Genomic DNA, 25,239 nt, shown 5'->3' on the forward strand with positions numbered 1-25,239 from the left:
AGTTTTGGCATTTTGTTTTCTATTGACAGAGCTCCCAGTCTTGTTTTGCCCATTAAATGAAGAGGTTGGCCCGAACTTCGTTGTTTAGGACTGGTGTTCTACAGATGATCTGCTCAGGAAATCTGCCTTTATGACCTGATCTTGCATAAGTACAATACACATTTTGCCAGAAACCAATGCCAAATTGTTGGAGCTTCATTTGAGCCGGATTCCACCACTGTTTGTTGGTAATCGATCACAGCAGTGTTGATGGTCTGTATCGGAATGGGGAATGACTAGATTAAGGGATAAGAAGGCTAGTTGCAATACATGCAGCTCAAGCATGTTGATAAAGTAGAACTTCTTTTGTGAACACAGGCCTTGTGTGTCCTTCTGTCCTTTGTTGATCCATCCATGAACCGTTTGTTGGGCCATCTGGTTCTGAAAATGAACACACTGCAGGGAATTGCATGGCTGGAGCAGTCATTAACCCTCCATTCCAGGAATCGGTGCTCTGTTACCACGAATCATCAAGACACTGCTGAAGTGTCTCTGTGCAATCCAGCATGTGCTGCAGAGGTCCTCAAGCCCAGCCGCTAATTGTCCTGTAGAAGAATAAGCAGCTCTCTCGCCTAAAAATCGTAAACATTCCCTTGGTTTATTTTAAGGTAGGTCCTAGAAATCCTTTGACTGGTGGCATGGCCTTTATTGGGTTCCCTTGCAAACAGTCTACCTTTTGGTAGGAGTCATCTGCCAATCATGGAGGTATTATGCACACATCTCAGCCTTACCGAAATGTGCTGCCGACAAGTTTTGGGAAGACTCTTGCGCCAGACCAAAGGGAAGCACTTTGTGCTGAAGGTTTGTGCATTCATAATGCACCTGATGAACCTCTGGTTTTTAATTCCAATTGTACCGGGAGAGTGGTCCTCCAGAATATCTATGAAGCACAATACCTTACCATCATGGGGCCGTACACTTGATGGCAAGCAGACATTCTGAAGTTCCCCTTTACTCACTAGACCATAGCGAGCAGAGAGTTTGTGTCCTTGCTCCTTGGCTGTAACTAGGAATGTAGGCCTTTTCTTGGACGAATGGTCTCGAGAGAATTATCTAAGATTGTAACCATTCTGTACAATAATTGGCACCCAATTGTCTTCATGTTCTGTCATGCTGGAAAATGAGCAGTCTCAGTACTCTCCCAAATGCACCCATTCACTGTGGAAGTCCTGCTGCTTTGCGGCTGGCAGAGGTTTCTAACCATCTGCGGGACTCTGCTTTTCTCTTTTGTCATCTTGGCTGTAAAATTAGGTCCTCGTTGCTTCTGCCACAGTTGCTGATGGAAGTGGGAAGTAGTAATATTGCTGCAAGAACCATCTCTTGCCGTGATACTGTTTCTTTCCTGAAGACCGGATTGTAGACAAAGTATGCACAATCTTCAGTTTCCCTGTTTTCGCCCTCATTCTGTTTACCTAATCTGCATGGGAGCCACAAAAAAATAGTAGTCCCGCTATTTCCGTTCTGACCTTCCTGACAAAGCAGAAGCAGTTGCTGCTATCGGCGATGTGATGGAGTACAGATCTAAGTGTAAGGGAAGAGTAGGGGATGAAATGCATGGATGCCTGGTATGTCCAATGAGCGGCTTCCACGATGATGGAATCAGCTAGGGGGTTCCGGGAGGCGGAATATGGGGCCCAGTATTTTATTTTCACATCTTGAGGCATGGGTCACAGATGCTTTTCCCATAATATCCATATGGGTTCCAAAAGCCTTGGCACTGGTGGAATGGTGAGACAAGCGGGTTCCTTGGTCATAAGGTTTCCATTCAAAATGCTGCTTCAGTCCAGGAAAGCAATTTTGAACTTTATTGCAGCTTCTTCAATGGTAGCTAGTTGGAGACTGTGAGACCCATGATGTACTGAGCATGGGGATCTAGGTGACTGATCTCCTCAGTTCGAACATCATTTGGGAACTCTCGGAAGCTGTATCACTTCTAGGGTTATTGGGGCTTTAACCCACATAATTTGGGCTTGGCAAAGTGTCATCAGGGTGACTCAATTCTTGTGTTTCCAGTGGGCCTTTTTATAGTTTCATTGGGTTCTCCTGTTGGAAAAAAATAATTTCAACTTGGGGGTCAACCCCAACTGTGTATGCCCTCTTCCAGCCAGACTTGTTCCATCAAATGGTTCTCGCTACATATGTTTCAGAACTGACCAAAAAATACACCAATGGTCTGGGACTAGCCCATCCTGGACAATTTTGAAGGCTGTGGTCCTGAAGCTAGCAAAGACTGTCTGAAGATTCCCTTGAACATCCCTTGGAGTCTTATGGCCCTAAATTGCTTATCCTTCACAAAGACCTCTTTGGCAAATGCCACAATCCTCTGTGGAGAGAATCTCGGAGGATTACTACAAACAAGTCCTACAGGCCCACAAGATTGCCCTACTGTAATCTACTGAGTACCCCTCGCTTTAACGCAACAGAGCAGGAGGCTCCAGCTTCTTGGTCAGAGCAGCTCGCCTTTGGACCAACCTTCCCACCTACTTACAATCCGAGCCTCACTACTGGCACTTCAGGAAACTGCTGAAAACCTGCTTTTTTAAGTGACTGTGTCCATCTACCATTCGACTGCTCACCCTGCTCAATCGGGTGCTCCACATGAACATTGTCATTTTAAAGTGTCCCTTCATCACTGTCCGCCCCCCCCCACCCCTTCCCTTATTACACCACCACCACCCCCCTCCCCTCTTCCCCCCCCCCCCCCCCCCCCCAAGCTTTGTGTTGTGATGCCTGTCTGGTCTTGTGTGCTTTAGAAATGCAAACATAAATCTAGAAGACAATGCAGACACTATGCATGACTTACCGGGGTTTGTTTGCACCATGGTGTGGCATTCGTTTGAGAGCAGACATTGCCTCATGGAAAGATTTGGGGACAGGGGAGAAAAGAAAATCCTTAACCCAGCAAATGTGTTTCGGATGGAGAGCTAGGATTACAGGTAAAGTACATCCCTGTCTCCTATTAAGTATATGGTTGGAATCCTATTCTGACACCAGTAATTACCTTCCTGAGACCGGCTGATCAGCAAAAAAAATATTATGAACACATATATGCTTGTTTGACTGTGTTTTATGGTTTGCATTCGGGTTCCCTGTGGCACCCCACTATGCAATATACCTGACCCCGCCAATGTTGCATAATGTCATTTTGCATATTTGGACAGTTTGTGAGTTTTTGAGCACTGGCACGCTCAGGTTCATGTTTCCTCCTAAGTCACTGGTTTATTATTGTTTTGTTCTGTACCTGGCCTTTGTCCCTTTTTAACACCCTCCTAAACTGGCTTGTGCTAATGTAGAGGCACACTAACTCGGGATGCCTATGCCATCTATAAATGTACTATCTGATTGTAATTTTCATTCCTTTTCTTCAAACAAATACAAATAATATCAACATGGCTAAGTGTGACGCAAGTTTATTTTGTTTGCCAACATCTCTCACAGAAACGCCAGTAAAGATATTACATAAAATGATAGATAAAGTTAGGCAAATGTAATGGCTGTTTGATAAACTTGTGTATTTATTTGGCCGAAGTTGCTGAGTGAGAGGTTACAAACGAGATCAACAATTCCATATGATAAAAGGGACTGGTCATCCTGAAGCACATAGTACATAGTACATTGGGCTTTCTTTTAAGATGATTGTGTATATGGGGGCTTGCCAACTTGGTTGCACAATAAGACGAACACTTGGATCAAAGTGGTAAGAGTTGCCAGTGACTATATTTTCAGGGGCAGTGAGTCTTAGTCTTGTACTGGCCGAAGTTGGTAAGCTGTTTGAGGTTATGTGAGCAGAGTGAGGGCTAGGTTTTGAGGTGAGGTGGTCTTTGCAGGTGGGGGGTCACTTACCTCTATGTATGGTCTTGAACTTGTCCACTTGTATTGATGCTCTTGGGGTCAAGTCTCTTAAATTGATTCTATACTAAAGTAGAAAGAAATACTTTCTCCCTGGATCTCCCACCTGGATAGTACAGCTGTTGGGGCACCTAACCTCAAAATACATTACACTATTCATACATCATTTTAAATACTCATTTGAGGCGGTTAGTACTTCAGTAAACTAGTTTCATGGGCTAGGTGACATGGGGCAGGCTTCTGTATATGACCGAGGGTGTTCATGACTCTGGTACTAATCCTTTTCCTTTAGGATACTATGTAGTATTCTGCTCTATGATTATAGTTGTACTACCAATTAGTAGTATATTCAGTTTTGTTTGCTTTATTCTGGTGCTAGGAGTATGTAGATCTGTGAAGTGTTACTACATTTGTTAGCTCAGTTTTCTGCCATCCTGATGGTATTATTGTATTCAACTTTGGCACCATAGATAGTCATGCCCATGCTCCTTACGGAAACTATATCGCCCCTCCCTCCTCCCCATCTCACTCACTACCAACCAGGACGATTATAGCGTTCTCTATAGATTTGACAATTTACTTCAGCGTGTATTGTGCGTCAAGATAAACTGACTCCATTTGTGATTTTATTCTTCTTTCAGATTTTGACGATGGCTTTTCTATGAAGCATGCAGCAACTGCTCGTTTCCAGAGGAATCACCGTCTTATCAGTGAGATCCTGAGTGAAAGTGTGGTTCCTGATGTCCGCTCGGTCGTTACAACAGCTAGAATGCAGGTCCTCAAACGTCAGGTTCAGTCTCTCATGGTGCATCAGGTAATTGTTTTTGTTTGAAAATGGAGCTGGAGCTGGAACTGGAGTGCTTGTGCTTGACTGGGCATGTTTGAGCTTGGTGCGGTGTAAAAACGAACAGCACTTATGTTCTTTGGGTGTGCTTAGAAATGTGTTTTCACAACCTGAGACTGAAAAGGTTCCTCTGCAGCATCTGGTCAGTGGTTGCCAAATGCGGTTGCTGTGTATGTTGTTCAGTGACTACCAAAGGATCCATCAACAAGTTACCAATGTCCTAGGGCCTCCAAACCCATTGGGCATAACAATTTTTTCTCAATCTAAGGATTTCCAGGTCAGGACTCCAAAGCCAGATGACCTGAAGTGCTTAAAGGATGCAGTCGCTGATGGTCATTGGTGCAGAATCCTCTTGTTCAGGATTAAACTTCTGAGGCAGAAGTTATGAAGAGAACACCCAAAGGGAAGAACTACTGATTTGCTTGGAGAGTTTTACTGGAGGAGAGCCAGCCACATAGGAGCCGCAGGAAGGAGTTTGGCGACGTGGTTGTAGAAATCATGCAGCACAGTCTCCTGGAGTTTCATGGTCGGGGAAGATGGAACCAGAATGCTTGCCTGATGTTCTTGGACGACGTTTCTCTGGTTTCTTCAGCACGAAGTGGAGTCAGAATCCTGACGGTGAAGGCACACCTGCTTCTGGGTCTAGCGATGCCGGTCAGAAGGTCCACGGAGACCTTTTGTGCAATTCTATGATCCGGTTGTCCTCGCCACATCCTGGAGGAGTTCAGCTGTGGGTTTTCTGATCATCTTGGAGAGGAGAGGCAGAGCTTTGCCATTTGATTATTTGGAGTGTCAAATGATGCTAATGAAGATCTCCGGTCCTTGCTCGTGCAACAGGCTTCATGAAGGTTCAGACGTCCAGCTGTTGACCAGGCTAGTGGTCAAAGGTGTCTGCTTTTATCAGCCTCAGAAATCTGAGAGTTTAACACTACATCCAAAGTATCATTAAAACAAGGGAAGGGTTAACCAATTGTAGACTATCTCTCCAAGCACAATGTGCACTCTGGAAGGGTCTCTCACTCAAAGGAGTTAATTCACGCTGTCCCAGAGAGGCACATGCCAGTCGGAACTGATTTGCTGGTGACTACAGCTTCCAGGCCTGTGACCCACAAATCTAGCATCCAAAGGTGGGCACCTCCTCTATAGAGAGACAATGACTAGTTCTGTGAGCCCACAGGCCCTTGAGCAAAGACCACCTCTATTTTAATGAATGGAGCGGGTCAAAAATGAGTCTGTTAAAATGGATTCATTTTGCAAAGGGGGAAAAAGCCACTACCTGTCTAGCCACACGACTGTCCGAGAGAGGGTACTCTCTGGGAGACTTTACGGTACCCCTGCGTTAGTAGTCTGAAGGCAAAGCACATAAAAACAAAGGCACCCTTTGACAGGCTTTGGATTAAGCCTGACTGGGAAAAATGCAATCCAAAAGGCAGCAAAAAGTACACAGGGCTATCGCAATTGGTATAAAGTGTTTACTTCCAAACATCACACATTTTATTTTGCCTCTCTGTTGCCAACATATTGATTTGTCACGGATCTACATGATTACTACGCACCCCGTTGATCCAAAAATGTTGAATTATAAAACGGCAGTGTGCAGTAACCACGTTGATTGATTGCACTGTGCTGCTTTCTCCTACCCCCAAGACCCCTTTGCTACTTAACTTTGCCTCCTCACCCTTACCTGAATTCCCATCTCAGCCCCCTCGTCTGTCCCCTGCGAGACGAGACTTCTGTTGCAGGGTCTTTTTTTGTGTTTCTTTTTTTTTTTTTTTTTTTTTTTTGCTGCCTCACACTCCTCACCTTTAATGTGGGGGACACCCCAGCAAATCTTGTTCAGTTATTTTAGTTCATGCCAAATGTGCAGTAGCTGCGCATTCAGCAATTTATTTTGGTGCAATAACATTTGATACAGTGATGTTGATCGCGTGTCTCAGTGATTTTGCTCTCTGAAATCCCACTGTTTGCTTGCTGCCTTATGCCCAATTGCAGTATGTTCCGGACTGATCTTTTTCTTGACACAGGGGGTCCTTGTAAATTGCCCACAAACTTCCAAACACACTGCTTTTCCAAGCTCATACGCTGTAAACAAACTATCCCTTGAAAGACATTTTAAAACTCCTCCCTAGAGAACTCTACATGACTTGCATACCATGCCCCAAATGTTATCCTAACATCATGGGCCCACATAGTTCGCCTATGGATACAAATGCCTATGTACCCTAGACACAGACCACCTAGAAACAAATCGGCGTGCAGAGCTCGGGGCACTTCAGTGTCTACAGTCAATAAACACAACAGCACAACTATCTGTATATCCTTCTCTTAACCTAAACCATCCCCATCTCTGTTGGATACACCAGAGTGACTGGAGACCATAGAAGTAGTAACAGCCCAGTGTGGTATAAATCCCAGTAACCAGTCTTCCCATTGTCTACATCCAGATACTAAGTTCCCCGAGTGCTTTCTGCAGAGATAATCTGTAACGACAGATACACCTGTCTCCATGCAGTGCAGTGGGCACATCCTTCCATGATAGATGGCACTGACTGGGAATCGAAATATTGAAGCACCTATTTTTTGGTATCCGTTTACGTACGCTCATCAACCGTGTTTATTTGCACCCCAGAACTAGTAGTAGTAATAATCTTTATTTCATCAGCATCTCAATAAAAGCAAGAATATCAAGGAATTAGATAAAACAACATTTAAAGTACAGGGTTAGACCATGAAACTGGCATTTACAATGATAAAATGCATTTAATTCTCAAGCGTCGGGTGTTTTGACTACATAAAATTCCATTGAGTCTTTTGGTCTCCTTAGGTTGTGCTTTTTATATGTAGGAACAAGCAACTTTTAGTGGATGCTCCTGTATTGGGGGCACGTAACCAAAGTGTTCAAGGTCTTAGTCTCCCTGCCTGAAGATTTTGCACCGGGTGTTAAGACAGATTTCTGAACTCTGACCTGCTGGGCAGAGGTTCACAAGGCCAGCCAAGTTTCTTGGAACAGGGTAACCTTCTGGACAAGTCAGCCCAATGAAGGTAGCATTGGCGGCGGTCAAGAGTAGGTCTCCAGGGGGGGGCGGGGGGGGGTGGTGAATGTGCCTGAAAGACCTCAATGAACACACAGAGTAAAGAACACTTACAAATCACTCTGTATATATATATATATATATATATATATATATGTGTGTGTGTGTGTGTATATATATATATATATATATATATATATGCACTTACTGCAAGGCCTTTGAGTTTCAACACACAGATAATCACAGTAATGCTTGTAAGCCAACACAATATATATTTACACTAAAGGGTTAATGCACGAAATGGGTCCACAACCTAGAAAGGGAAGGAAGCGGGTAGTGCAAATAGTGTAGTTCTGCATCAAACACAATCCTAACTGAAAGGCAGTCCAATCCCTAAGATGAGGGGGGCCTAGTGCTCAAATGTACTGGCGATCCTGGCGCACGCGGTAGTGCAGATGGGCAAAACAGGGTCTTTTGTAATGGTTGTAGCAGCTCGGGAAGGTGGGTGAGGTGATGCAGAATAGGTTCCCCCTATTCATGGAGGGTTCCAAGAGTTGGAAATAGTTTGCCAGTTCGCAATAGCATTGGAAAGGAGAGGGGCCCTCAGGGGGCACTCGTGCGTACAAATTGATGGATGCACTAGGGGCCACCTGTAAGGATTGCAATTTTACTTGCTGACACCCGGCGCACTCCAGTCCACTTCAGTTGCACGTTCAAATGCGGCAATTCCCAAACGGGACAGGGGCGATTTCTCCACTCCTGGTTGATGGATCAGGCCAGTTCCGCTGTAGCAGGCTTCAGGGCACAGAGGAGTACAGCTGCAATTAACTTGCGTTCGTCAACACGGCTAGGCGACACAGTAACTGCACATGCTCTGGTTCGGGTGCTCTTTACTCCAGGGCTGAGAACGCTAAGTGTACGAAATTCGGTGTGAGAGTTCCGCGAACTCGGAGCTTGCGATGTACCAAGTTTCAAGGGCCTCTAAACGGCGGCGGTATCGGAGCGAAGGTCCTGCTCAAGCTGGTCAGCCCACTGGTTGGCTCAGGGACGCTTCCGAGAAGGCTTGCTTGCAATGTTTGATGAAGGTGCCGAGAATAGTTGGTCCCACTATTCTAATGGGTCAAAGTGTCTTCGCAGACCTTCTAGGACGACCAGATGCAGAGGGGTCCAGCGGGACTGCAGCATGCTCAGGGTGCCAAACCTTCCAGCGGTCCCTCAACTCTGCTTCTTAGTTTCAGAATACTTGGATCCTATCCTTCGTTCAGTTAGAACTCCAGAGATCAACATGGTATGGGTGTTTGGAGCCTTATCCTATCCAAAATCATCTTCGCGCCAAAACAAATTGGACCCATTGGGAGATCTGCTCACATACAGGCATACTAAACGTGGACCATGATGGACCACAGTGGACCCAGGCATTCACAGCACACCATACTCTGGCTCCCAGGATGTGTATTTGGACCAGACAGTCCAGCCCACATCCCGGAAGCACACACAAGGCATGTAGAAGCCTGTGAAAGCTTGGCGTTTTGTGGGAAAATACATGCCCAAATGAGTACTGGCCCGGGTTGGCTCGACCTGGGGAAGGTGAAGCGGCAAGATGGCCAGAGGACAGAAGAACATTTTGGCATGGCCGTTTTGGAGCCAGGCCACCTAGTCGTGCCAAAAGCTGTAACCGCGGTTTACCTGGCATGAAAGGGTTACAAATATACAAAGTTATGCTGCCACCAGCCCTTCCAAGGCACATCTGCACTTCTAAAAAAAAAAAATCCTTCGAGTATCTAGGGCCTTTAGAAATGACAGGAAGACCCAAGTGCACTGTACTGTAAGGTACCTTGTGCACTTGCAACATATTGCAGAAAGGTTGCAACATTGACAAGGACTAAGGAAAACAGTCTCCCAGTACTGACTATTTTTTAAGGGCATGTCAGTATCCCCATAATAAAGTGAGCGGAAAGCCCAGGGGAGTGCAGCTGAAGTAAAGTCAGACTATGGCTTTTAAACCAAGCAAAAAGTTGGGGGGTACACCACTGGAGGGAAAATTACACATGAAATGGAATTCTTTCCTAACACCGGGGTAGATAACCTTTGCTGCAGCTGCTTAAGACCGCTGCCAATGGAAGTATCCCCAACCTTGCTTTTTAGAATAAGGTGAGTGCTTCCTTGTCATCAGTACACGATCAATATTCTGCTTTTGCACCAGCCAATGCGATCTCTGAAAATGTAATCTTGTAGTACTAGTCCCTGTATCTCTGCTTGATAGTCCTTTTGCTACCACATGGTCCTGGGATTCAAGGTTAATCATAAGGAGTGCGGGGTGGGGGGGGCAGAATTTTCTAGTAAGGTCGGAGACCTAACTAACCCATGGGAGGGCTAAAGCGCCTTCTTGTGCAACTACATCAAAGGGGGCTTCCTTGTAGGTACGAAGGACGGGTGAGGTACACAGTTTGTGGCAATATATTAAGGGTCTGAGTTTAGCATCTAAAGCAAGACCATCCACCCCCAGCTCTAATCTTAAAGGAAGAGACAGGGCACTTCTTGTAAGGGCAAGGAGATTTTTCAACCTTGCCATTTACCTCTGCTCCTTCCTACCGAGATCAGAGTGGCCCCAAATGTCAGCGCCATACAAAGCGGACAAGTTTGCACGGGTCCTTAGAACTTCCAGGGCCTCAGACACTGCATTACCCCCATAATAGGTCATGAAACCTCACACTGCCACCCCTTGCCTTGAATAGTTAAGTATTTTTCTATATGTCTTCTCCAGGATCCTCTCATCATGATGGACTCCAAGTAATAGAATACGACTCTCTCAAACTCAAAAGGTTGCTTTTTCTTTTTACATTACACCAATTAGTAAAAGTCCTTGCTAAGTATACCCCACTAAAAGTATAATTCTGTTTGGAAGTAGTGCTACAATTAATAGTAGTATTGCTACTGTAAGTAAGTGATATTACATGTGCTACCAGTATTTGTTTTTTGTAATAGATATACTTACTACCAGTGCTATGTTGCCGCTACTTCTGCTGGCAGTGGCATTTTTAGATTTAAAAACTCGATTACCACTAACCGTATCAAAGTAGTTTCTGTAATGCTGCTAGTAGATCTAGTACTACTAGTAGTGTTACTAACGCAACCAGTACTGCAATGAACTGTAGTTGCAGCAGCAGTACTAGTATTACTAACTGTATTGGCAGTATTTCTACTGCTAGGTTGTACTAATTCAGTCACTGATGTTGCACTGCTAGTAATAGTACTCGTAGTAACACTATTGGTAGTGTCTCTGGTAATGGTGGTGCTGCTACCACTGATGATAGTTCAGCTAATACTGGTAGTAGTACTGCTGCTAATAGTACTACTGTTACCTGCAACACTGATGGTAGCAGTAATCTTGTATTGAGGATACTAGTGTTGGTTGCAGCATTACTAATGCACAATTGCTTTTGGTATTACTGCTATTTGTAGGACAGAATTGGTAACTAAACGTATTGTCCTAAAGTAAAAAAAAAAATGCATCTTTTTACTTTATCGCTTTGTTGTAATGGTATTGCAGGCGGCACTTCCTCTTCTCTAATGCCGCTTCCTCTTAAAGTTCTTGGAATCGGCTTATACAATGGAGGTCCGCCACAGAAAAGTGTGTACAAAAATATTCGGAATGTGGTGGAACGGCCCATTTTCTCTACTGAAAAGTAGGCAGAAGGTAACTGTTAGCAACGGCATAGTGTAGGACTCCCTAGTGAACATGTGCATTGCGTTCTTAGTTGGTGAATGTTAATTTGTTTTTATTTTTCCCGGAAAGCGAAAGCTGGAAGCGGAGCTCTTGCAGATAGAAGAACGTCATCAAGACAAGAAAAGAAAATTCCTGGAAAGCACAGACTCCTTTAACAATGAGCTAAAGCGGGTATGTGACATTTTCATATGGGTCTGCTTGGGTCCTTGTTTCAATTTAATAGCTATAGGAGAAAGGGGAGTCTAGTTAGAAGAAGGGTGTGCACTCCTAGTATCTGCAGAGTAAATCAGTCTTGTTAATATCTTCTCCAGCCAATGATTTGAGGATCAAAAGCCAACCGTGCTGCTGCTCAGGCATAAGCTGTTCCTACCTCCATGCAGAAACCGTGAGAAATGTTATTTGTATTATATTGCACACAAGTGCTGAGCTTTGTCTGTGCAGAGACTCATTTTAATCCTGCCCAAGGTAGCAGCCAAACAGTGGTCTGTGGGGTGAAAAGGAAACTGACCAATGAGAGAGGGAAAATGGAAGTGTATGCAAAGTCAGAAAGGCAAAAGTGCACAAAAAATGTAGGGAAACGAAAACGTAAGAGTCGGTGCTAGTGCTCGTTGGAATGGATGATGGTTATGTGTGTTTTAACAGAAGAAAATGTAATCCGAAGAAGGGAGTAGAGCTTCCCTTATTCTCAGACAGAGCTTTCATGGAGGTCATTACTAGTGTGCTGGTGATATGGCCAAGTCCTGTTGTGGATGCATGATGGATTTTGGGTGTGCTCAAGAGTGTTGGGTAAGAATTGATGTAGTAACAATGTGTGAGACTACACTATACAACACTGCATGGTATTAGCTAACCCCCTTTTGGTGTAGGCCTTTACTACACAGGTTGGTAGTGTGACTGAAGAGCCAGGCTTATCTCAAGAGGGGTAAATTGGAGCTGTAGCAATGAAATTCACAAATACAAGTAACGCTTGCACTCAAGGTTTCAGTTATAAATAGTTATTTATTTAACATCAATTTTTAAATGAGCATTCTTTAAAAAGGGCAAGATATGTAGCAATCAAATGTACTTTTCCATAATCAGCACAAGTTAATAGATACTCTTTAGAGATGATTTTTACACACTTCCTACAACCGGAGGTGACTTCATTCAAAAGGACAGTAATGTCATTTATATATCACTAGCTATACTTTGCAGATTCTGGGGTTGCAGAAAGGAAAGGTTAAAGAAAGGAAATCGGTTAACAGGTTCTCGGTATAAGTGAGGACAATGAATCTTTTTTTTTTTCTGACAACTTTATTTAAAGATGTATCAAAAGAAATACATATCATTCCAAAACAACAATTATGATAACAAAAAAACGACAAAAAGCATTATACAAGTTGATACAAATTAGTACAGAATAAATAAGAAAAAGCTATCAATTATCTCTACTAATCGCAACAAACCTAATTTGAAATAACTAGCCAAAAACCAGAGGAAAAAATTAAAAAAAATAAAAAAAAAAACACAACCACACAACGCAACACAAGACAAACACAATAAAAAGAACACAATAGTAAATTAACCACTCTGAAACAAAAAGCATCGCCCATCAGCACTTAATTCACACATAGAGTTCATTAAAAGCTCCCCACTGTTCCTTATAAAATTCTTCTTTATGTAAAGCATAATACTTAATCCTCTCAAATCTTGAGAGCAACTGCACCTGCGATAACCATTCATCAATACTTGGTTTCTTTCTCGTCTTCCAGAGGCGTAAAATTTGACGAGTCGCCACCAAAAACACCTTATTAGCCCAAAACAGAGTCGCATAGCTAAAGTGACGAGTGCCCACTGGTGATTTCAAAAGAACTGATGATGGTGTCCTTGGAAAAGAGATGTTCCCGACCAAATCAACTCTATCCAAAACCTCACTCCAAAAACCTTTAACCCTCGAACAATTCCATAACATGTGAAGCAAAGTGCCTTCCTCCGTAGAACAACTCAAACACATACTATCCTCCCTTAAGCCAAATCTGTGCATTTTAACTGGAGTCCAAAACAGACGCCCCAAAATCCTCTGTTGAATATATTGTAAATTTAGATCAATTTTCATCCTAACTGGAACCTTCCATAGAACCTCCCAATCCTGCATAGAAATATCTCCACCCAGTTCAGCACACCACATAAGTCGAAGAGCATTCCATGAAGATCTAAATTTCTCTTCTACCGGGAACAACCTCAAATAACTAGACACTGCACGAGGCACAACTACAATAAAACTACACCTTTCTGGTCTTTGTAACAAAGGGTCAGTAAGCATTAATACTCTCTCAGAAATCAAATCTCTCAACAATCTATATCTCCCCATTTCCCTATTATGTAGCATAAACTTCCGCTTCAGAGACTCGAAAGATATCATACCGTCATCATCCCATATGTCGCTAATAAGTAATATACCCTTGTTCATCCAACTGCTCCAGCATAGCATCTTATTATTGATCTGCAACCCCGGATTCTGCCAAATGGAGGCCTCCCCATAGAAATGAAGTCCCTGCCCTCCACTTACAATCAATGATGTGACTGCATCTTTGGAAGCATGGACAGCCTGCAATGTACTGACCGATTTAGGTAACTTTCCAAGAGAGTACAGTGATTCAGTTCGGAAGGGTCTCATCTTAAACTCTTCTATCTGAGCCCAAACTGGAATGTCTGATTCATTCAACGAGAAATGGGATACACATTTTTTAATCAAAACTTTTGTAGTAATTTTCAATGTTAGGATAACCAAAACCCCCCTCATGTACACTCCTAACCATTAAATACCTGGGTATCCTTGGTTTCCTTGAAACTCCCCATAGAAACTCCTGAAAGACCCTATCCACACGGCCCAAAATTTTTTCGTAAACCTTAAAGGTAGCGATTGAATAATATACAGAACCTTAGGTAGGAGCACCATTTTAATAGCATTAACCTTTGCCCAGATGGATAAAGAGTCTACTCCACCTACGGATCATAGTCCTCATGCTTTCCAGAACTTTATCTATATTGAACTCCGCCATACCTTTCACATCTCTAGACAAAAAGACACCTAAATATTTCACCCTACAGTTTTCCCATTTACAATTCCAATCTAATAATTGTCTACACACCTGAGCGTCTCGAGCTGGAAAAACAACCGTCTTCTCCCAATTAACTTTATAACCTGAGAGCCCACCAAACTCAGAAATCATATTCTTCAAGATGTTTCCCCCCTCTACAGGATTACTAAGAACAATAACTATATCAGCATACGCCAAAACCTTAACTTCAACTTCACTAACTATAAAACCGGATAGGCAATCCGACTGCCGAATATATGACAAAAATGGCTCAAGAGACAAATTAAAAAGGTACGGTGATGGTGGACATCCTTGACGTGTGCCTTTAAATAATCTAAAAGAAGATGAAAGTACCCCATTCACCCGGACCTTTGCACTAATACCCGACTGTAATGCCCCAACAGCATTTATAAATAGGGGACCAAAACCCATCTTAACCAAAGTAAAATTTAAAAAAGCCCAAGCCACATTATCAAATGCCTTCTCAGCGTCAAGAAATATGAAAATCAAATCATCAATTCCTGAGGATGACAAATTCAAAATATCCAAGAGAGTCCTAATATTATCATATCCATGACGTTGCTTCATAAAACCCACTTGAGACCTACCAATTAACAAACCCATATATTTATCCAACCTGGAAGTAAATATTTTCGTAAATAATTTTGCATCCACATTCAAAAGTGAAATGGGGCGATAATTGCAACAATTCGATGCATCTCTCCCCTCTTTGGGGATTACCGTAATCACGGCCTCCCTCATTGAAGGACATAAAACACCCTCCATAAGAAACCGATTATAGAGTTCTTATAATTCTGGAGCTAGCTGCTCAGCAAACCATTGGTAAAACTCAGTCGGCAGTCCATCTGGGCCAGGTGACTTGCCAGGCTTCATTTTAATAATGGCCTCTATCACCTCTTCCACCAAAATAGGGGCATCCAGAAATTCTCTGGCCTCATCAGACAGACAAGGAACTTCAATCTTATCAAAGAACTCCACCAGATCACTTTCTAACATCACATGCTCTTCAGAGTATAACAATTCATAATAATTGCGAAAACACTCACCAATATCCTTCCTTTTCTCAATAATCCTACCAGACTCATATTTTATTTTCTGGACAAAAGACCTCTCGCACAAACACTTCAACCTATTCGCAAGCAATTTACCCCCAGAATCCCCTCTCTCCCAGAAGCGTTGTTTAGAATAAAAAGTCCCACGGTCTGCTTGAATCTCAGACTCCAGACGCAACTGCTCATACAACCTTTCCATCTTTAAACGATCCCTCACTGATCCAGTACGAGCATAAGGCGATTGTGATTTACCCAGATCCAGCTTAAGATCTCTCATTTTTGTCTCCCCTTCCTTCCTCACTCTAGATGTCCAAGTAATCAATTCACACCTAGCTTAGGCCTTAAACGCATCCCAAACCATTAAACTATCAGCCGAACCCTTATTTACAGCAAAATAGTCTGACACAAAACCAGAAAGCGATTGTAATGCTTTTTCCTCTTTCAGAACAAATGGTTTTAGCCTCCACCTAGCAGAATCCGGAGAGTGCGGAGCAAGACACAATCTAACCAAAACTAGAGAATGATCCGAAAGATGCCGCTCACACATTTATGCTTCGATTATCGTCTCAGCCATATGATCTGATATAAGTAAATAGTCAATCCTTGAAAAGGAATCATGAACCGGACAGTAAAATGTATACTCTACTGTCTTCGGATGCAAGACTCTCCGAGTCAATCAAATCAAAGGTATCCACAAAATCACAAAATTCTCTACTAGATCTGTGGCCAGTAAAGGAGCACGCCGAGGATCTATCCAATTTGAAGTCCATAACACAATTGAAATCCCCACCTAAAATGATTACTTCTCCCCTCATGTCAGCCAGAAGTTTAGTTACAGTATCAAAAAAGAGACCCCCCCCCCCCACTGCACATGGGCCATAAACTGAGCCGATTGTAAACAGCCTATCTTCAAATTTCAAATCAACTAAAATGACCCGACCTGCATCGTCCATAACTATCTTATCAACACTTACACCCAACCCCCTTCTAACCAAAATTCCAACTCCTCGTGAATTAGTAGAATAACCATTCAACCACACCTTCGTATATCTAGAATTTGTAAGGCGGTTCTCAGTGCCATCCTCAAGGTGTCTCTTGAAATAGAACCACATCAATCTTTTCCCTCCATAATCTGGATAGAATTGTTTTCCTTTTAGAAGGACACCTCATACCTTTTAACATTCCAAATACCAATTGTCAATAAACCCATACTTTAGTTCTCTCTAAAGCAAAAATCAGCAGAATCACCATTCACATGACCTCAATAAAGTGCATTACATCAAAATGATGAACAATAAGCAATTGACAATGGATAATCGAGTCAGAGCAAAAAACACACACCTTGCTAAACAGACAAACAAAACAAAAGACACAAAGATACAAGTAAATTGAACAATTAATCTTCTAATGAGATCTAGACAAGCCTTTCCCAGCAAGAATAGTCTAAAACAAGTACCAATTTATAGGGACAGAAATATCAAAATCAGTGGACTTGAAGAGTCTGCAGGGAGCCAGGACAGCCAAAATCAATTGAAGCACAGTGTATTGAGCTGAGGCTTTTCTTGGATAGTAAAAGTCTTGCACAAAGTTATAGAAATCACTTGTAGGGTCACAATCTGTTATGCTTGTGAAAGGGAGAGTTGGAAGCAAAAGTAGCCAATGCAAGTCTCAACTAAGAGCACAGCTAAAGACACTGAGGTAAGTATCTTTTAGGGGGAATTCTCATTTCTGTGCTAATTCCCTTCAACCTTAGGGACCCCAGCTCCTTTGCTGGACTTTTTAATTTCCTTTTGTTTTTCAAGTATCTCAAACTCCACAGCCATCTACTTTTTGTATGGTGTCAACTGCACCTTCAGTGCAGTGTCGCAGAGAAAGCCTTTAGATTTCTCATATGGTTTAAATACCTTTTCTTGTGTGAAGTGAAATTTACTTTCCTTTTCTCTTTCTAGGTCCAGCACACACCATCTTATGTGGAGTACTAGGGGGTGTTACCTAGTAGCCCCTTATCCTACCTACTCATACATTTTTTTTTTGTTAACCTCACTACATTAAATGGCTGGTGGCATTGGTTTAATTTTCCTACCATTGTGCTTTTCTACCGCATGCTGAATCCTCGGCTGCAGTATAGCACCCGTGGGTGACCATTTTATCAAAAGGGCCCCGGTCTTCTTTTTTCACCATTTTCTGTTTGTGAGATATTTCTTGGGTTTTACTCTGCACACCAAGCCAGGTTTGGGCCCTTTGTTTGTTTTTTACCTTTGACGGGCTTCAGTCCTGAAACCGGCCTCTGCCTTCAGTGTGTCTGGAAGGGCAGGAAGTGAGGGAGGTTCCCGAAACTCCCCTGTCCTTTGTCACTAGGAATGCCTCAATGCACCCAATCCTGATTGGTTGTCTGTCCTTTCAGGACAGACACGCTGCTGTTTTACAGCCTAGGCTGGGCATGAATGGGCTTAAAAGGCGAGTTTTTTTTTACTAGAGGCAAGTCGACCACTGGAAAGAACACCTAATGAAGAAACTGTGAAAGAAGCATGCTGCATCCTCCTGGACCTTTGAATTGCCCTATGAAGTCCTGCTGCTGTGCTGAAACTCCTTTTTCTGATCGACAAGAGAAGCTCCGGAAGGGACGACTTCCTTCCTTGGGTTAGTGGGACCAACTAACTCTGAGGAAAACTCGACTGGACCATCTTCCCCGACTGGCTGTACTTCTTTGCTTCTGCAGGAACCGAGTGCCCGGGGTCGAGAAATCCGTAGTCGAGTGAAGGGTCTGCCATCCAGCCAGAAGATCCAGGAGTCTCCTAAGGACCCTCCAGAAGCAGGACGCGCAGAGCTCCAGTCCCCTCACCAGAGTGTAGGACTCGATGAGTGAAGGAAGCCCAACCAGTATCCAAGATACCCAATGGTGCTGTTTAAGGCACGTGAAACCGCAAAGTGCTGCTGATCCGAAAAGAGCCCGTAGCTGCTGCCGACCTCCAAATTGCTGCCGCAGGAGTCCTCCAGACGTCCTCCCTCTTGTCCCCGTGACTGAGGCTCAGGAACCCAGGTCCTTCTCTAGTCGATTTGAGTTTCAGCGCTGCCGCAGGGCTTCACCGGGCAATTCAAAGGTCCAAGAGGATGCATCAAGCTTTGTTCAGTTTCTTCATTTGGTGCTTCCGCCAGTGGTTGACGCTGACTCTAGTCCCAAAACCCTCACCTTCTAAGCGGGTTTCTCCCATTCATGCACAGCCTAGGCCTTCATTCAAGTAGCAGGGTGGCTCTCCTGAAAGGACAGGCAGCCAATCGGAACTGGTTGCATTCAAGCACTCTTGGATACAAAGGACAGACGAGTTTCGGGAACCTCCCTCACATCCTGCCTTTCCAGACACTGGAAAACGAACAAAGCATTCAAACCTGGCTTGGTGCGCAGAGTAAATTCCAAGAAAGAACTCGCAAACAGAAAATGGCGAAAATAAGACTAGGGTAGAAACGCACAATGATAGGAAAATTAAACCACTGCCACCAGCCACTTATTAGTGAGGGTAACCTAAAAAATGTTACATGAGAATGTAGGATAAGGTGCTACTAGGTAACCGCCAATCACTCCACATAAGATGCTGTGTGCTGGACCCACAAAGAGAAAAGTGAAGTCAATTTCACTTACTATTCTTGAACAGTAGTTCACACAAGAAAAGGTATTTAAAGAGAAATCTAAAGTATGTTTGTGACACTGCACTGCAGGTGATGTGTCACAATACAGAAAGTAGATGCCTATGGAGTTTGTCTGACTCCATAACTAGAGGAAACACATATTCCAAATCAGGTCAAAACACATGGGAGAGTGAGAAAAGGGTATGTCTTACTCCAGGGTTATGATTAAAAAATCGTAGGTCGAGCAAAAGGGCTGGGGGTCTTTAAGGTGGGAGGAATTAAGCACTAAACATGAACATTCTCCCTAACAGAGTGGCTAGAAATGGGGACGAGGGGGGGCAACTAATCAGATCATTGTGTAGGATTCACTCCTGCTGCCAGGAATTGGCTTTTTGAAGAATGTCTTCTGGGGGGCACAAAAGGTGTTTGACAAAAGGCTCCCATCCCTCAACCCAACCCATACCATACTGGTATTGGTTAAGTAATGATAGTGTTGCCCTTGTAGTGGAATGAAAAAGAACAAGGACATTGTTTGCCGGGTTCATCTGTCGAAGGGGGCTTAGAATTTGACATACAATTTGCAAGTGGTAGTGACAGGAGTCATCGGAGCCTGAAAACCTATTTGAGTGCATGGTTCTGAAATTGGCAATAATATCCTAGCTTGGGGATAAACCAGTTCTGTCATTTTCTAGTTTTGTTTGCAGATGCTATTTTTTTTGGAGCTGGTTTTGTCCATTTATAAAAGTCTGCCCGTTGAGTTTCTTGCCACTGCCAGGAGTAGCAGAAAGGTGGCTGCTGGTAGTCTCTGAAATGAAGAATTCTAATGTACGTGTACTCTTAGGCTATGTGTGGGTAAGTCATAGGGGGCTCCTTGCATTTAGAAACTGGCCTCGCTATGTAGTTGGGACTGTGTGGGGTGGGGGAATCATTCAGTATGCTTCTTAATCAGTTTGGTGTGTGCGAAGGGTGGCTTAAGAGTTGTGCTTTTGTGTCTGCCCAGGGCAATGTTTACTGGGTCGAGATCCACCACCTGGTACCAGTTGTGGAGTTAGAAGTACAGCACTACAACCAACAATAATGAGGTTTAAACAGTAGTACAGAAGTGTCAGATAGTCACTCTAAATATGTGAAAAGCCCTCCCTGTTCATAACTGTGTCCGCTGTGGCCGTTGCAATACATTGCAGCTTCTTGACGTTCCCCTCTATTTGTTTGAAGGGCAAGGTTACCATTTTGTAGCAATATAAAGTGCAGATTGTGGTTCTGTGGAATATGGCGGGGCATCTGAGATCTTGCTGCCACCAGCCCAGCGGAAATCTTTCCATTGGCAATTCTGTATGAAGTACCCATCCTGTGTTATTTGTTACAAAGCAGTAAATAATTGTGGATCTGAGACCATTTGTTGGCACGCACAGTTAATAAAACTGACGGGCATGTGCTCTAGAACATACTTGACTGAATGTAATTCTTCTGATACAGACCCTTCAAGCACAGTCGTACTGGCTTTTCAGTGTAGCCTTAAAACAAACTGAAATGTGTTTTTTACATTGAATATTTTGAGTGGCTATCTTGAAAGAGTCAGGTGAGCACGAGGGTCAGACCTAGAGATCCGTGTAGAAGCCATCCTAATGTGTTGCTAAATGGATCCTAACTGCACTTCTAACCAGGTTAGTTTCTGAAGTCCAAACTTGCGAACACTCTCTTTATAGCCCAGTGTCTGGGTGTGTTGTGACATGCACTATCATTTAAGAGCGTTTCCTTTTTTTTAAATATTTTTTTTAATCTAAACGTCTCTAGGCACTAGTGATTGTACATAAAGTGAGTGTGTTAGGACTCAAATGGTATAACGTTGCTTCAGTTTGATGCAAATGATGGGCTCTGTGCAAATTGTATGTTTAGTACTGTATTTTGTGTATACAGTTGTGTGCGCTGAAGGTTGAGGTCGATATGGAGAAGATTGCGTCCGAGATTGCTCAAGCTGAAGAACAGGCACGGAAACGTCAAGAGGAAAGGGAGAAGGAAGCGGCAGAGCAAGCCGAGCGCAACCAGATAGCAGCGACGGCAGCCGCTGCTGCAACAGCGGCCGCTGCTGCGGAAGAGGAGGCGGCAGCAGCTGCCAAAGTAGAGGAAAAGAAAGAGGAAGAGGAGGAGGAGGAAGAGGCCTCCCCAATGGAGACTGGTGAGTGTCTGGGCCTCCTAATACTACATCATGCACATGGGACTCCATGTCCTTGGATACTCTCTTTGCTTCCGTACATTTTTTGAGCGGGCACATGGTGCTTGCTATGGACTGCGTCCTGTAACTGACGGGAGTAGAGTAAAGAGTAGAATCTGGAAAGGTTCTCCTTCAGTGGTCAGTTTCTTATGCATGCACACCACTGGCCATCGTTTGACCTCTGTTCTTATTCAAGTGTCAGTATGAATCTAGCTTGCCTGAAGTGGTTTAGATTTGGTTGTATTGCCAACAACTCGGGATTCATGCATTGCCTTTTTTTGACAGCAGATTCAAATTGGGTGTTTCTGCATACAGTGCCTGTGTCCGATCTATTGGCTGAATGCATGTTTAAACCGGGATTTACTATAACAAACTGACATCCCATATTCTGCCTTAATGCATGAAACCTCCCTTTCCGTCAAGCCAACCTCTTATTAAATAATACAGCATTGCAGACTGCTAATTCGTTCTCCAGATCTCCCAATGCCCTTGGTCGGACGAGGTGGTACACCTAGAAGTCTTGTGTGTCGATTTACAGTTTTTCTCAATGCTGTCTACGGTTACAGCTATGAGTCTTGTATGAACGTCGTAAACACCTTTTACATTTTAGATTGGTTGTTGTCATCCAACCCAAAAAGACTCCTAAGGAACAACCCTTTGTCTCCTTTTTAGACCAACCGCCCTCTCAGCAATTAATCAGCACTACTGCTGTCTTGGTTAGAATTAATCAAGTGAACAAAAGGAAAACCCATCCATACCTCGCAAATCACACCACTAAAAACTTGAATTCTAGGCAGGTTCTCCGCTTACACAGCTGCTCTAGCCACGTCTTAGGCCCCCCCCAACCCCCCACTAATTATTATTATTCTGCCTGTCACTACCCACACAACCTCAATCCTCTCCAACCTTTTTTCCATTACCATCTTGCTGCACTACGGTAACAAAGGCCCTGATTCCTGTGGGCTATGGCGCAAAATGAATACATACTAAATAAATGCTGTATGGCTGTTCATGCATACCCAATCCTACTTCATAATTCTTCTCCTGTCTTTAAATCCATGGATTTTCCCCAACCCTGCACTACAGAGCTAACCCCATCTTCACCTGTTTTCCTTCACACCTTTTACACTCCAAAGCACTACTTGATTGATCTGTCCCCTGTGCTCTCTGCACTGCCCCCTGTTCCAACTCCTTTTTCACACCTGGTGCCCTTCCACTGCTTCTTTCTACCCCCAAAAATCAAAGTCCTCGGCTGTGTCTGGGGGTTCAACCCTAGATCTCAAATTTCTCTTCTTACTGCAGTGCTGCCATCCTCCTGCCTTGCACTCCTCCCACTTAACCCCCAGCCGTCAGGCTCTGCTGTATTTCGATTTAAGTATTGCCCATAAGTGAAAGTAGTGCTCAACAATGTATTCGTTTTTCTACATTGTAGCAGTGTTGTATTGTCCCTCACCTATACCTCGCCCTGGTACAGTGTTTCAGGTGGAACTATAAAAGACTGATACAAAGGGGACAAGTCAACTTAGTCTTGACAGAACACTAATTCAAAGTAAGGTCTACCTTTTTGAGTCTTGTGGCTATTGAATGTCCAGAAAGGGTGCACGTGCACAGGGATCGAAATAAAGATGCGATGAGCAGAAACTAAAAGCAGCTCCTGGGTAGTAGTTGAGCAGGAGCTGCCTCTGGAGAACACAGCGTGCCTGCAAGTCTAAATTATCCTGGAGCAAAATTGTAACTGGATAACCATTATGATACATTTTACTTGATGTTTCGTATGCACATTCGCACTCGTAGATAATGTTACGTAGGCATGTTTGTAGCACACCAGTTGACCTAGGGAGTCAGACGTATCACTTAGTTGAAGGCATCAAGCTAACCAGACGTTCCTAATTGCATCAGGTAATTGGCAAATGTATCCCTTGCATGCACTTCACTATGCCAGGACCCCTAGGTCTTGGATTTCATCTGCTAGATTTCTGTGCTACAGATCTATTTGTGTCCCTTCAATTGGCAGGCTGCATCTCATTGTAAAGATTGACAGAATGCTTAACTGAAGATTCAAGTCAACGGATCTAAACTTTGTATTGTAAAGTGCCAAAAGCAGGTGCTCCCTGCTAAAGCACTGACTGCTCTGGCCCAAAATTCTCCCATCACATGGGGTGGCTAGTAGAGGCAGAACTTGACCTTCTGCACCATTCTAGCCTGTAAAAAATGAGTAATGTAGAAAATTAGATCAGGTTCTGCAAAACGCATCCACTAAATAGGGTCAAAATGTTGGCGCAGGTAGTGTTTACTTTACATTTTTCTGGTAGTCTAATGCTCCAATACAGTGGATAACACGATTCCTGTTAGGTAAACAGTTATTTAATGTGTTTGATTTTCACAGATGAACCTCCATCCCAACCTCCTGCTCCGCCACCGCCTCCACCTCCTCTTCCAGAAGAACCGGTGGAAAGCCAACAGAACGGGGAAGAGGAAGCTTCCATTCCAGATGACAAGGAGAGCGTTCAGGAAGCCGTAGACAGCACCTTAGACGAAGGGACAAGTGACAGCAACACTGGATCAGAGAGCAACAGCTTAACTGTGGAAGAGCCTCCGCCAGAGCCCACCCCAGAGGAGGATGAGAAGAAGGAATGAATACAGTTGATTGTTTTAAATAGTTATTGCAATAGTCTTCTGTTTCTTTGGTCACAGACCATGTTTAACATTAACCCTAGTACCTTTGTGCACTAATGTTTTTGTGGCTTGTAACGAGTTGCGATTGGGTTTAATCACCTCCTGATTTTTATATCCATCCAACCAAGTTGACTTCACATTTTTCCCCTTTTTAATTGGGAGCACATGTCTGCCCACTAAATCTTGGACTCTTATTTCAAACGGCTCCCCTTTAAATCTAGTTCTTCCACTCCTCTCCAGTTTTAATAGTGAAAGTCGCTACAGCACGTGGCAAAGTGAACTCCTATTTACTCACTTTGCATTTTATTTTACTAAATGTTTCATGCCAACATGATGGCTGGTTTGTTTTGTCAGTAGTGACTTATTTTTGAGATCTGCAGTGTCACCTTTACTTAATTGACCATGCTTTGTGGTCACAGTCCACCCCCCTCCGCCGTCTTAATGAGGCCACAGGAAAATGATAGCCCATTACATCGAAGTTCTTTCTGTTACTGAGAAGTGTACATATTGTAATACAACTTTTTTTTTTTTTTTTTTACACCAATAAAGTTCCAATTGTAATAAAGTAGTTCATCTTGCTCAATATGTTGCTTGTGTTTTAGTCTGTGCTCCCCAAAGTATCTGTTGCAAAAAATATATGTCCGTTTCATCCTTATGGGAAAGTTAACCCTTTGTTGCCGTGCAATCATCTGGAGCAATGTGTAGACATTACTTTCTGTCCATGCAAGGGACTTCTCTTTTTGTTAATTCAGACAGACCTGTCCTATTTCATGAAGTGGGGAGGAATCTGATCGCATTTTCTCTAGAAAAACTTAATTGGACCTTAACCACCAAGTGTCACAATTGCAGTACATCTGCCAGAACAGAATCTACAGGCAACGTTTTTATTACGATTATAAGGTACCAGTGGGTTCTATATTTATTTTTTGAGGCAGAAAAGGAAAATGCTTTATATTTACATTTTGGTTTCAGAAATAGTGAGGGCCTTTATATAATTTGATCCTGGACATTTCTGGATGCAAATTCTTTCATCAAACCTTGATCCGTTTGGCTTAGCTCCTTATGTCCTCCAGTCTGTCTTAA

General features: G+C 43.3%; 1 protein-coding gene across 8 annotated transcripts in view; it reads left to right on the forward strand.

Moving 5' to 3' along the window:
* SMARCE1 (SWI/SNF related BAF chromatin remodeling complex subunit E1) overlaps window positions 1-24,739 on the forward strand; it is a 120,040-nt gene extending 95,301 nt beyond the window's left edge. For 5 of the 8 annotated variants that reach the window (XM_069634553.1, XM_069634552.1, XM_069634554.1 and 2 more), the window contains 4 exons: window positions 4,530-4,702; window positions 11,561-11,662; window positions 21,186-21,444; window positions 23,867-24,739. In XM_069634553.1, the coding sequence (XP_069490654.1) occupies window positions 4,530-4,702; window positions 11,561-11,662; window positions 21,186-21,444; window positions 23,867-24,117 (785 nt within the window). In that variant the 3' untranslated portion in view covers window positions 24,118-24,739. The remainder of the gene's footprint in view (window positions 1-4,529; window positions 4,703-11,560; window positions 11,663-21,185; window positions 21,445-23,866) is intronic. The other 3 variants (XM_069634558.1, XM_069634556.1, XM_069634557.1) reach the window with 1 other exon arrangement.
* Window positions 24,740-25,239: the final 500 nt, after the last annotated feature.

This window comes from Ambystoma mexicanum, chromosome 13, assembly GCF_040938575.1.
Source record: "Ambystoma mexicanum isolate Mex_15411 chromosome 13, UKY_AmexF1_1, whole genome shotgun sequence".
Classification (NCBI taxonomy): Eukaryota; Metazoa; Chordata; class Amphibia; order Caudata; family Ambystomatidae; genus Ambystoma; species Ambystoma mexicanum.